This window comes from Triplophysa dalaica, chromosome 20 (assembly GCF_015846415.1).
Source record: "Triplophysa dalaica isolate WHDGS20190420 chromosome 20, ASM1584641v1, whole genome shotgun sequence".
Taxonomy (NCBI): domain Eukaryota; kingdom Metazoa; phylum Chordata; class Actinopteri; order Cypriniformes; family Nemacheilidae; genus Triplophysa; species Triplophysa dalaica.
In genome coordinates, this window is record NC_079561.1 from 4,143,800 (window position 1) to 4,158,126 (window position 14,327).

At 37.8% G+C, this 14,327-nt stretch overlaps 1 protein-coding gene across 2 annotated transcripts; it reads left to right on the forward strand.

Moving 5' to 3' along the window:
- The first annotated feature begins 403 nt into the window (after positions 1-403).
- acvrl1 (activin A receptor like type 1) lies at positions 404-12,075 on the forward strand. Of its 2 annotated transcripts, none has more exons than XM_056732933.1 (10): positions 404-483; positions 4,974-5,066; positions 5,288-5,506; positions 7,112-7,293; positions 7,615-7,714; positions 7,853-7,999; positions 8,180-8,455; positions 8,821-9,018; positions 9,978-10,108; positions 11,106-12,075. In XM_056732933.1, exons 2-10 carry the CDS (start codon positions 4,976-4,978, stop codon positions 11,250-11,252), a joined length of 1,491 nt encoding a protein of 496 aa, XP_056588911.1. In that variant the 5' UTR covers positions 404-483; positions 4,974-4,975; the 3' UTR covers positions 11,253-12,075. The 2 variants fall into 2 exon arrangements, with proteins under 2 accessions (XP_056588911.1, XP_056588910.1); XM_056732932.1 differs by lacking the exon at positions 404-483 and adding an exon at positions 513-1,159.
- The last annotated feature ends 2,252 nt before the right edge of the window (positions 12,076-14,327 follow it).

Here is a 14,327-nt window from a genome sequence, read left to right on the forward strand (position 1 = left end):
TATAGAGTCACAATTACAGTTCATCCGATATATTGGTTGTAAATGAATTTGAGGCATGCTTTATCATTGTTCATCTTGTAATATCTTGACTTAAAACAGTTGTATTTGGGCAAATTTATTTTCACATTATTTCTAAAAGAGACACAACAATCTGAGACTCCTCTTTGCCTCATTCAACCATATGGAGGTCTTCAGGCTTCTTTGGTAGATGTCACAATAACCCAAGGTCGCTCTGCCTTCAGCAATGTCCCAACTATCCATCTGTGTTCAATCTCCTTTAAAACCACAAACTCTAGAAAGAGCGTCAAGAGGGATAGCCAGATGCATTACTAATCACTGATTGGTTATTTAAATGTTACTTAAGTTCAAATGGCGTTTAAAAACAGTCCCCTTGCCTGAGTCACTTTCTAGCATCCTTGGTTATCAGTCCAGATCAATTGGTATGACCCAAGAAATACGCACGAGCACTGTCATACCAATAAGGTAACTTTTGTATTATTTTTAACTAAAACAATATTTGTCAATGAATACAACTGAGCAAAAAGTGCAAAAAGTAATCACATTTGAAGTTCGCTTCATAATAGCAATGAGAAAAACAACAGTTGTGGAAAAAACGAAGGTTCTCGAGCAACAGGAAAACAGCTATGAAAGCGCATTTCTAGCGAACCCGGGCACAGACAATGAGGGGTGGGACAGAACGGCAAATTTCTGTAACTGCGTAATCTAACCCTTAAATCAGCGACACGTTTGCTTTAGACTTGTCTAGGAAAAGTCTTAGGAATTTGATTTGGGAATGTTTATTTCCAAGCGGAAGATTGCTGTTTCTTCTCCGAGTGCCATTTACTTTTCGGTTTATCAGCAGAAGATTTGACTGGAGATATATATGTACCAAAGCCCGATATACTCAAGAGGAAATAACATTTTCGTAGTGCGGTGAGGACGAAGGAATTTGCCATACAGTGGGAAATGTCAGGACGCGGAAAAGTTAAGGACCCATCACATCTGGATATGACTTGCGCGTGCGTGCGGGACTGATTTTTGTATATTCGCGGTTATAAGATTTTAGATGTGTTTAACTCTGTAAGTAATGAGAGCATACATTGAAAACAGATGAAGTTTTATCAGCTGGACCTGCAAGTGAACGCAAAAGGAAAAACAGGTAGGCTAAGTCACTTTTTTAAGTTTTCCGATCTTTCAAATCATTACGTTGCTTTATGGAGTCAATCATTTGAATGGATACAGATGGGATTTCGTCAGTAAAAGCTGCTTTGGGATATGGTTTCCTACTTAAGAGGGTCATGGATAACTGAACATTGCAAATGTTGCCCTTGTTTGCTTTATTTATTTATTAAAGCATCACAGCGTGCAGAAAACATAAATCTATAGCATCTAGACTTATCTTTCCCTTTTTTCCTGGTTGTGGTTTTATTTATTTGTTTGTCAAACTGATAAAAAATGTTGTAGCTCATGAAAAACAAGGAGAGGTTCTGTGATTATAGTTATTTTATCATTATTGTATACCCTAGATATATTTGCACAAAAGACACAGTTTGCAGGAATCCCTGTTACATTCAACAGGCAGGGACAGCTGTATGGAAGCATATTGGTAGCTATTTTCAATTTGAAATGCAATACGCAAAATGGGAATCCAGTAATAATTCAATTGTGTAATTAAATATACATTTCAAATAACATTAAAATTTCAATTATATCAATTACATTTGTCAGTTCCTATACTAGTTTTAATATGTTATTTAAATTGATATTTTTAACGCTCTTTAAGTTGCAAAATGAAAATGAAAATGCATTTCCTGGATTGATTATATATGTTTAAGATAGTCAAGCAAAAGTGTAGCAAAATGAAAATTCAAAATGTTATTTTCCCTAAATGCATATATATTAACAGGTTGAACACTTGGGATTGCATTTTCAATTGCAAAATTCAATGTGTAGTTGATTCAATGAATTTCAAGCTGGCCACACCCCCTCCCCATTACAGCGTCACTGTGTGAGGGCGGAGCCATTTAACGCTGGCTTTGAATACTCTATTTAACCTGAGACTGATTTAGCTATCAAATGCTAATTTTATCCTCATATATATATGGTTCATATCGGTCTATTCACGGTTGATACATTTTACTTACATTGGCCGATTTTCTCGTTCAGTTGGTCTCGATCCCTCTTTACATTACATTTAGACATTTAGCAGACGCTTTTATCCAAAGCGACTTACTCTTGAGGAACAACTTTGAAGCGAATCCTGCTTGCACTGTCCCAGATTGATAAAGCACTCCAGCTTTAACTCATTTGCGCAAACAAGCAGGTTTTGACGTACGTTTTTTGAGGGGTTTCCAGTAAAAATCAAATAAATCCACTCCTGTCTCTTCCAAAGGTTATTGGAATTGTGTAGATTTACACCGTGTCTACACCGGGCACAAAAAGCGGGACAATACAAAAGACGTTAGAAACGCATAAGAACCCATTATAATTTCAAATATTGTCCACACTGGATGCGGCGAGACGCGACAACCCATTAAGAACAAGCAGGTTGTCATGTTGCGCCTTTCGCGTCCGTTGAAGACAAGGTGTAAAGGGCGGTAATATTATAATAAGAGCCTGCTTTTATGTCACAACAGGAGTGAAATCTGAACAGCTCGATTTCTCACACGGTTGCAGAGAAAGGCACATCAAAACAAACTTGTTTTTCATGTTTTCTAGGTTGCTAGATGCACCGGGGACCCAATTATAGCACTTAAACACATAAAGATTTAGATTTTCATACGATGACTCCTTAAATCACCATGATTTCAATCTTTGACATGACCTTACTTTTCAATAATAAAGATATCAAGGTTGTATTTTTACACAAAATGTTCATAAGGATGGTTTTATGTAGAAAACAGTGAATCACCCAAAAATTCATTTAGATGCGTTTTCACAGGCAGGGTCACATTTTATCTCTGTAGATGTGAAATGCTGGTGCTCATTTAAACATTCAGGCATGGCGGTTCTAACTGCAGTCAAAACAGACAAGATACTACAGCTGCAAGATGGTACCCGAGATATGAAGCCGAACACTGAATGTCCTTTTTACAATTTTAATGTGTTTCTATACAATGCCTATGCAGCATGTGAATTTATATTTGGGAAGTTGATACATTCTGCAGCGTGACATGCTATACTCGACTATGTATTTAGGCATACTCGCTGATATCAGGAAATTTTAATTCTTGTATTTAAAAAATATATTTGGTGACTTAAAATGCATAAGCGATTCAGCTAAAAACTCTGAAATATAGCACATACACATTTCCTTCCAGTTCAGAGAATAAGTCCTGAGAAAAGTGGAAGCAGAATTATAAGTGTACCTTTCGTTCTCATGAGACTTTTGAGAGAGAAATGCTGACAAACTGGATGTTGCAAGAGGACTTACATTTCATAGTCTTCTTAATCTCTGATTCAAGGCGCTGACGCTATCTGATTTGAGAATCATCCTGGCATCCTAGAAATAAAGATCAGCATTTCCGCATGGGTGGGGTTGTTTTCCTTCAAACATGTGGCCCAGAGGGCCGGGCAATTATCAAAATCCTTTTGTGCATTGAGCCTACGTGACAAAGTTGTTTACACTAGCCCACCTGCACTTACATTGGCATGCTTAAATGGATTACTTAAAAGGCTGCCGCACAGACAAAGCGACTTCTGGAATTGGGATGTATATGTCTATATAAACCAGTGGTCAGTCCTATATGTGTATGTGTGTGTGTGTGGGCCTTGCAGCCCCTTGATTTAAATTTGTTTGTTTAATATAATTACAAGTGTAACAGATTAGACTGACAAACTGACATACTGTATATGCATTAATTATCTTCTCAGGCATATGTGTATGATATTGCTATAGGAAGAGAAGGCTCTGTTTACCGATCTGTTTCAAAACATTATAGTGGACTCTTTTTTCCATGACATCACGTAAGTAAACAGTGTACCTATTTAATTATAGTGTTGGGGGACACAGTCTTTTTTGCTGTTTTCTGAAGCCATAGCCAACCCGATCCTATACTGGCCTTACAAATGCTTTTTTTATGCATGAATTTTATTCCATTTGCTGATACATAAAAACCCATGTGGTATTTTGAACGTGGTATATCTTTTTTCAAAACACCTCAAAATCTTTACTCTGGTTTTTTTGGAAATACTTTCAACCAGCCGGTCTCAAGATGACTTTCGGTGAATGGGAATAGAACCTGACATCTAACAACCAGAAAGTATCCCAATACTATATGTTTTTATTATTCTACATCTAAAAAAGGTTTCTTGAAAATATATACAACATTTTTATTTTTTGTTATAAACAATGACATTTATGTATGCATCATAAAAATGATCAACCACTGTATTTCTCATTTCAAGGTTCTTTCTTACATTTTCCAAGTTAAAAGTGGCTTGAAATCCAGGCCAACAAATTGCATGTTTTCCATAATCATATAATTAAGTTTTCACACAGCCATTGTGCTCGCGTGACCAGGCGACTTCCAGGCCTAGAGGAACAAGCAATCCGGAGTCTCTGGATGGCTAGCCGGGTGCGGCCTCTGAATGGCAGGAAGTATAGCCATCAATATTTACTCTGCGTGTAGAGCAGCCAGGGTGTCTGCGAGGACCAGTGGTACAGAGAAAAGAGAGGCAGAGCCGAGCTGCTCTCACTAAAGTCCTCTCCCACCCACTCTGACTATAATTGCAGCACAGACAGACTGACTGGCCCTGACCATTTGTCGTTCTTTAACTCATAACTTCCTTTGGTGTGGACTGAGATTATCGAACCACCTTTTTCCATTAACAGCTCTTTTGTTTTGAGATTCCAAGACATTATAGTGCAACATGTTATGGTATGATTGCAGTATGGAACGGTGCCTTGTAAGTGCCCAATCAGAAACGGATGTTTCATTCTGTATTGTGATTCTGTATTCCCTTTTTCTTAGTGATGAAGTATGCCGAGGTGTTTGCGGTCCTGTCTGTTTTGGTAAATGCAGGGAACTGTTTGCATTGTTATGATCAAGCCGATTTGAGTAAAGGTACAGTGTTTTTTTTTGTTGCATTATGTCCCAGTTTTATTTGCAAACTGTATGTACATTGCATCAGAGATTTGTTTTTCATAAGCAGTGAGACAATAAGCCAGAGGAAGTTGTGTCTTCCTGCTTTGTCAAGACAGCTGCGTTTGTCAGGACACCTTTAAATGTCTTTCATTTCAGTCCCATATCACACTTTACATTTTAACCTCACTTTTTCTCAACAGACAAGGTGGTGCCGTTACAGTGTGCATGTGAGAACGTTTATGACTGTGTTAACAACACCTGCTGGGGCAATTACTGCTACCACACTTTGAACAATGAGGTAGAAAGGAGAGGCTGTTTTCAATCCTTCGAGCAGTGCCATGTGCCTGATATTTCTGGACTGTATTGTAAATGCTGCTTCTATCACTTCTGCAATGAAAACTCCACAGTGCCTGCAAAAGGTCAGTAAATGTACAAAGAAACCACCCCAAGGTGCATTTAAATGATTTACATTGACGTTGTTAGATACATAAACCTGCAATTCTTAGAAGAATAGGTATACTTCAAGTTAATTGTATTAAGTATACATCATTTAAGTTAGATTAGAGTTAAATTAACTTTATGTACTAAGTATATTTGTCGAAAGTACTAATTGGGACTAAATTGGTACGTTTTTTATTTTATAAAATTATACTTTTGTAACCGTGTTAAACTTTGAGTACATACTGTAATTAATTTGAAAATTCATTTGTATTGCAACTATAATACAAGTAGGTCTATTGATAGTTTACTACTTCAATAACTGTAGCACATTTTTAGTTTATGAAAGTAAACTTTGAAGTAGTCTTTCAGCAAACTAAAAAAGTAGTGAAAATGTACTTAATTGAAAAAGTCAATCATTAGCCAAGTATACTTAGAATAAATTAATTGTGATAAACTGAAAAGTGTAAATGCACAAGTATAAGACTCTCACTGCATCCCAATTCGCAGACTATCCGTCCTAGTATTCAAAAATTGAATTAGCATGTCCCAAATCGTTGTATGTTGAAAAGAGTATTCCAAAGATTCCCGGATGGTCTACTACTTACAGTAGAAATGCGAAGTGCAGAATGATGCACACTCTATTTGTAAGTATAAGTCAAGTATGCTTAAGAGCAGTTTTAAAATAGCAATGTGGACATTTAAGCGGCATCTAGTGGTGAGGTTATGAATTACAACCAACGGCTTACTCCACCGCTTTCCGCTCCCTATCGAAGCACTATTGCGGTTGACACAGGACAAAGATGTTGTCACGTTTTCGCTTCTTTGCCTAAGGAGATAACATATTTACGGAACACACTCCGTAGAGCAGTTTGTCTGTTTAGGGCTACTATAGCAACATGGTGAATTCCATGCAAACTCATGGTGAATGTCGATAGAAATACCTCATTCTAAGGTATTAAAACATAAAGCTTCATTATGTAAGGTCTTATACACCTCTGAACGCCTAGTTATGTATATTATATTGCATTTCTGTCAATTGATCCTGCTAAATATTACACATTGAACATTTAAGTATATTTTTAGAAGTACATAAGTGTGAAAGTATACTTATGTTTTGTTTAAAATAAGCATACTAATAGCACATTTGAATAAACTTAAACAAAACGTATTTTTAGGATAATGTTTTCTGGGAGGTAGTTCACTTTCATTACTATATTCACAAAGAGCCCTTGCCTGGCTTTGCATCACGTAAGCATCTGTTGAGGCTTTGTTGCTGCCCTCTAGTGCTTGATTCACTGTAAAAATAGTACTCTTCAACTCAAAATTTCTATTTTTCAGTTGGCTCAAAGTTTTGTGAATTTTGCAAAGGCCTGTTATAATCGATTGTTGCCCTACGTGACACAAATATGAACATTTTATTGAGCCAATTGAAATAAAAGACAAAACCAAAGACAAAAACAAAGTCACCAAAATTTGTTTTGGGCTCTGAATTTTATATATATTATATATATAAGAGTTGCATTGATAATGAACATATGTCACCTCATAAAAGCACATGCAGTTTAACACTACTGTCATTTCAGATCTTGTACAGGAGAAATCTATGGTTCTGTTGGTGGGAGTGCCTGTGATGGTGCTGGTTGTAATGTCTGTGGCGGCCTGCGGGCTTGTATTTTGGCTGCGTACAAAACGACAGCATCGCATACTGGTTGATCATAAAACCTCCATGATCAAAGTTCCTATTGGGGGAGACCCTACTTACGGGGTAAGAAACAACAGTTCAGACCTGTGTTGTTGTATTCTATGCACAATGTGCTTGACTGATTTCACAATTGTTAATTCATTCTAACACATTCTTATCTGTAATTCGCTAATTAATCTTGATCTGATGTTTGTTGTTCTCAAAATCCTATTAGAAATCCAAACAGCCTAGATCTCTTTGTTATCTTTCTTTCAAATTGAATGAATAAATTCAGTTAAAAGCTTGAACTTTTGATAAAGACTATTATAAAATAGTTTCACAGTAGCTGTGTATAATGTTTTTGCTTTGACAGTGATCAAAAAATGTACAATTCTCTATTTTCAGGATATTTTTGATGAGTTCTGTACGTCGGGCAGTGGCACCGGTCTGCCCTATTTGGTGCAGATGACCATGGCACGACAGATCTCTCTGGTTGAATGTGTAGGTGAGTGAAACATTCATTTCTCATTCACTACTCGGTTTGAAAACAACCCTGCACGAAACATTGATCATTGCTACACTTTATTATACTAAACAATGTCTTGTTTCATTTTTAACTATTCCCCATGAATGCTTCTGGCAGGTAAAGGACGTTACGGAGAGGTTTGGAGAGGTACCTGGATGGGAGAGAGTGTAGCTGTTAAGATCTTCTCCTCTCGTGATGAACAGTCCTGGTTTCGAGAAACTGAGATCTACAACACCGTCCAACTGAGGCATGAAAACATCTTGGGTAAGTACCACCCACAGTGCGCATTTTTTCCTAGCTTGTGTGGGAAGAAATCATTTGGATAGTACTTTTGCAAACATATTAGGTTCTGGCTTGCAGAAACGTCCCCCAGTTACGCAACTTTTGATTAAAATGTAATATCGGTCTCTCGCTCTCACACAAGCACTTTTTTCTCATCTTCAGGTTTCATAGCATCAGACATGACGTCAAAAAACTCCAGCACTCAGCTGTGGCTGGTCACACACTTCCATGAATTGGGCTCTCTCTACGATTACCTGCAGTACAGCACGCTGGATCCGGAAGGTTGTCTGCGCATGTGCCTGTCCATAGCCAGTGGGCTGGTGCACCTCCACACTGAGATACTGGGCACGCAGGGAAGACCAGCCATCGCACACAGAGACCTGAAGAGCCGCAACATTCTGGTGAAGAGAAATGGACAGTGCTGCATTGCTGACCTGGGTGAGAAAGTAGAACTTAGAGTCTTAAATGGATAGTTCACCCAGAAATAAAAAGAAATTACTCACCAATATGTCATTACGAACCTATATGACTTTCGCTCTTTGGTGGAAGACAAAAGAAGCTATTTTAAAGATTGTTGTAACCGAACAACATTGGCCCCCTTTGACTTCCATTCTATGGACACAAAACCACAAAGTCATTTCTTAAAATATCGTTTGACTAAAACCCTAGCGGCCATTTAGCCACACATAGCAAGCACCCCAAACACCACTTCAACCCTGTATCAACACATTACAAACAACTCAGAACACATACGCATTGCTTTAAAAACAAAATCAAATATATGCTTGTTTTTTAACCCTTAGGTCTTGCTGTCATTCACTCTCAATCGAATGACTATCTTGACGTCGGCAATAACCCAAGAGTGGGCACCAAGCGTTATATGGCACCTGAGGTTTTGGACGAGAGTATTTGTGTTAACGTTTTTGAGTCCTATAAACAAACCGACATATGGGCTCTGGGTCTCGTCCTGTGGGAGATAACTCGTCGAACTGTTGTAAATGGTAAGACAAAATAATAACTCAATTTCATTTGATGGCACTGCTCCCTCTGCTCTTCTCACTATGATAAATTAATTATGTTTCCATAAAAAAACACATCGATATCAAACATGTTGGTAAGACTGAGGACTTAAGTGTACCAAAAATAGTTGTTTATGAAGAACCCCCAGCTAAGTGGTTCTGAGTAATGAAGTTTTAAGTGAACTTTTCAGCTTGTTATGAAAGTTATTTCACAGCTGGATCTCAATATTTTCTTCAAACTTTTCTCTGTTGCTAAGCAACTATCCTCAGCATGTTCATAATAGATTTATCTGCTTATTTTTCACTTAAGTTTCTTCGTTTTATTTCTCCCCCCATTCCTCCCCCAATTTTTTCAGCGTGTGTGTGTCTGCCTCCTCTATCCACCTACGATTAGCGGTCCAGTAATTATAAACAATCTTATCTGGTGTCAGCACTCCCTTTCATAAAGACCAGATGCGGTCTCTCTCTCTCTCTCTCACTCACACACACTTAAACCAACTTTAAACCGGTACTTTTCATGCATGTATGGTGATAGTGATTCTCAGCTTGCTGTCATGTTAAACTGTACATCGGTCATGTTGCAACCTTGCATAGCTTTTCCTGGCTTTCAAGGATGAAGTTATACCCATGTTGCAATCTGACTTTAACTACCCTTCACCAAATACCAAATAGTCACATTGCTAAGTTTATTTTACACAGCTTTGCTCTTAATAGCTTTCCACCAATAATGCCAGTTGCCATACTCGCATGTAGGCCTTCTGGAGAATGTCCAACTCTACTCCCGCATTTTAAGTTACTGCCAACCTCCCTCAATATCCAAACCACACTTTCAAAAGATATGGTCAGAACAGACTCTTAGTCTCGGCATACATCCACATTATTGTCAGTGAAAAGACGAATGTAATGTCAGTGAATGTTGAGCGAATATGTGGTCTCCTCAGGGATTGTGGAGGAGTACAGACCGCCGTTCTTTGACATGGTGCCCTCTGACCCCAGTTTCGAGGAGATGAAGAAAGTGGTGTGCGTTGACCAGCACAGGCCAAGTCTACACAATCGACTACACTCTCATCCGGTAAGATAATGAAACATACCAGAGACACGGACCTCATGCTTAAGACTTGGACTCCAGTCAGACAAGGCTTTGCTTTGACAGCTGCAATCTGCAGCAATTTGTAAGGAAAGCAATAAAAGTGAATGTGTGTGGGACAAAAAATGATATCAATCTATGATAATTAATGAATTAAATCTTACATTTTTTGTCAGTGGCGGAGGGCGTAGTACATGAACACAGTAAATTGATATTTTTTTATCATTAACTTGATCAGTGTTGTCCAAAATTAACACATAAATAGGACACGTAAATACTCCAGTACCCCAGTTTTGAAACCACTGACCTAGATTCAGAAAAGCAGTTATTGTTGCAGCTAGTTTTGTAGCATGTTTTTCACTCCCAGTGATCTGTTACAAAAATCTGTGTGTCTTTATTGTAGAAGTTACATAAAGTCGGCCAATCAAATTGAAACTGCCAGTTTCACCCGGCGCTTACTGTGTTTGTGTGCCATATGCGTCAGACAGTCAGGAAACAGACAGTGGGCGGTGCTTGTGTGTGCCGTCTGACCCGAGACAAGCACGCAGCTTCAGCAGCAACATTAAAGAGGGGAAAAAAGCAGAGGAGTCTAGAAGCCGGATTTGTTGTTAGATGCTCTTCGAAAAAGAGTCCATATCTGTGGTTGTTATACACATTAGACTTTCTGAAGTCTGGCACATACACACACGCTTCCTCCTACAAAACAACAGCTATCAAATAAAAAAACTGTTTTAAAAGACAAATGTAATCATGACACGTTTTACAGATGGGTCAGATATGATATTACTGTTTGTTTGTCAGAAGTCGGTCAATTTAAATTTGGGTGCACAGTTAAATGCACTGGAAATTTTGTTTGCTTCTTTGTTGTTGTTGCAACATTTGAAATAAATTCCAGACACAGTCGGCTATATTCTCATAAACACACCCAAGAGAAGCATAAAACCAGCAGAAAACATGAATTTTTCTTTGTTTTTCTGTCAAGATCCTGTCCGCAGTTGCCAAGATTATGAAAGAGTGCTGGTTCCAAAGCCCTTCGGCTCGGCTTACCGCCCTGCGTGTGCGCAAGACCATCTCTAAATTCGACCAGGACCATGACTACAATATTGACAAGCTTAAGCTGGATCTCTAATAAACCTCCCACCATGCAATACCAAAGAAGTTCATTTCAACCGGACCCACATTGCATATTATTTATCCAAATACTGATATACTCTCTTGATGTGCCTTTCAAAGTTTAATGTGGTCAGAATCCTCCTCTGAACATGGTTTATCATCTATTGACAATGACTCACTGTGGCAAGTTGAGCCCATAAGGGCTGTTAAATGTTTACTGTGGAATATATCCACACGACTTTCAATCTAGGACGACCTGCATATTTAGATACAGAGATTCATCCGTTACTGAAAGTAAAACAGGGCTGACAATATATAAATATATATTTTAAGGATCGTTTATTTGTAAATTGAGAAGGTTTTGTCATGTTTTGAAAGTTTTCCTCTGACAGGATGTGGGTCATTCTGGATTTCCTAACTGCAGAGTTTCCGGAATTCTGATCTTCCTGGACATTACTCTTAACTTGGAAGCCTGGCACATGCTTTAGACTGTTTGTTGCACTTTGTATAGCTGCTTTGCGACCATATTAAGGACTTTGTATTGGCCCTTTTTTATTAGAATGAAGCATAACTGCTATACATCTTGCTCCAAGAAAGTATTAAATCAGAGGATGTATTACAGTAATGCACTGTTTTCTACGAGATGTAATGAAATCATCGGTTAGCTATGCTTTTTCTTTTTTACAACCTAAATGTATAATATATTTGCTGTTTGAGAAACTATCATCATCATTGAAAATGTGTCTACAATTACTTTTGCACACAACTATTGTATATTAAAATTTTCACTCCAAAAAGTATGCATTGTAAAGTTTAATAATAAAACGTTAGATAATCGACGAAGGCTTTGAAAATTATTTCAATATTATTAAAAATTTTAATCTGCCAGTTCTGTCCACTAGAGGGCGTCGTTAATTGCAATTTTTCCTCAGTGATACTTTCTTTCTGCCTCTTTTTTTGGTGTGCCAATGTTCTGGTTAATGAATACAACATCATTCCAGTTAAAACTAAAGTCTGTTTTCTCTGGCCACAGTAATAATTGTTATAAACAATCTTACAATTGTTGTTCATTACAAGACCTTCAAGATGACCCCACCAAGACACGCCTCGGTGTTGTTGAACAACATTTAACATATACAAAACAGAATTCATCCTTCACGATCATGTTTCAGACAGACCTATATTTACCCCCACGCAAACAGATATCTCACGTATCTTATTCAATGAAATGAAACTGCCAAATGGGTGTCTTTCCGATGTAAATCCCTTCCTACGCACACTGACACACACAGAGGAGGCCAAAAGAGCAGATGCCCCACTGATTGATATAAGATGCTTATCTTGTGTTTTTCTGAGCCAAAGTTTCCCTTAAGTGTGGCTTGTCTGTCTTGCTGTCAGACTGCATGGTTAAAGTGAGAGAATGGGCATTGATTCAGTCTGCCTGTTTATCTATATCTGTGCCTCGGTATATCCATCTGCGGTAAAACACAGAGGGGCTTTGCCGGAGATAATTCCCCAGTACAGCCCCACTTTGCCTGTCCAGTCAGATGAAGAGAGGGTTATTTTTAACAGAGCACAGGAGCTGAGTATCAATAGCCTGCCCAGCATGAAAGAGCTCGGTCAGTCTCGTTTCAAAGGCCAGTAATGTAACTGTTTTTGCATGTTTAATAAAAATTGTTTTTACCTTTTAAAATTCTGTTTGATTATTAAATGCCTGCGGAGACAATGAAAGGGGAATTATTGCAACTCAGCTTATAAAGTGTATAACTACAGTCAGGTCAGATAAGAATAAAAAACATGTATAGGTAGCTGTGATGGGTCGATTTTTTTATTAAATATTTTTTACTCATTTATTGGTTAGACCAGTTCTTAAAAACCTCCCATCTTTTACACTTATACCCACAGTGAGCAGCAGCAAATGAAAAAAGTATTGCCATGGCAACCTAATACATTTCAAGCTGATCTGTTAAAAAATCTACTTGCAAAGGCAAAGACATTTCGGTAAATATACAATATATTCAAATTCAATGATAAACCTCAAAGAGCCTCAAAACTGAGGCAAGAATACATCAAATCAATAAACCTTTAAGAACCAGGTCTCGGGTAAACTTCAACGTCTGGTCACCCTACAGTGACCTATTCTCAAAGTCTTTGTTCGGAAAAAAAGGATATGAACGCCTAGCTGAAAAAGGCAGATAAATTTGACACTTTGATCATTACGAGACCCCACTTTATAAACAATAGACAGGCAGGGAGAGGGTTACTGTGTAGAAAGCAAAGGCAAAGAGGTTAATTGTCACAATAGAGGCGGTACTCTAGGGCACAGCTCTAAAAGCATTTTATGTGACCCGTATCTTGAAAGGAATTTCTATGTAATTAGATCAGATTTAGACATCATTTCTTATGTCCCCATAAGGCTAAGTAACGGAGTGTCAGCTCATGTCACGCCGTGGCCATTATGAGGACAAATAGTGAGTGCATCAAATGCTTCTTTATTCCACAAAATTGAAATCACAAGTTCCCCTCTGCCCCGATATTTAGAGGAAGTAAACAGATGCTGGCAGAAGCAGGGAATATAGGAAAATGTTTAACTTCTTTCTCTGAAGACATTTTTTTTCTCGAAAACTTATCATAAAAGAACAAATGTTCATGTCATGTTTGTTAATGTGTTTTATGCTATCAGTGATTTGAGGGTTTAGAGTTTTTAAAGCACGACCCTGTTTTTTGCGTGTGAGTTCTGAATGCTTTCTATGCTACTCACGGGGGATCTATAAGCTCCTTTTGATCACACATATCGCGCAATATTGGTTACTTTGAATTCTGAGTCATATTGAATTGTGAAATCCTGTAGAAGAGCAATAACTGCTTTCTGTCTGCTTCAACAGTGCAAGCAATCCTACCAGTGCCATCCCAATATATTAAGGTATAAAAGTGCAGATCTTCATTGATATAAATCTTCATGTGAATTTTCACAACTATAACTAAAAAGTATTGAAATGTGGATACAAATATGTGGTTGCCTAAAATTGTTAAACAAATCAAAATGATATACTAAGAGATTCCTTCTTTTTTTAAAGTCATCCTAAAAATG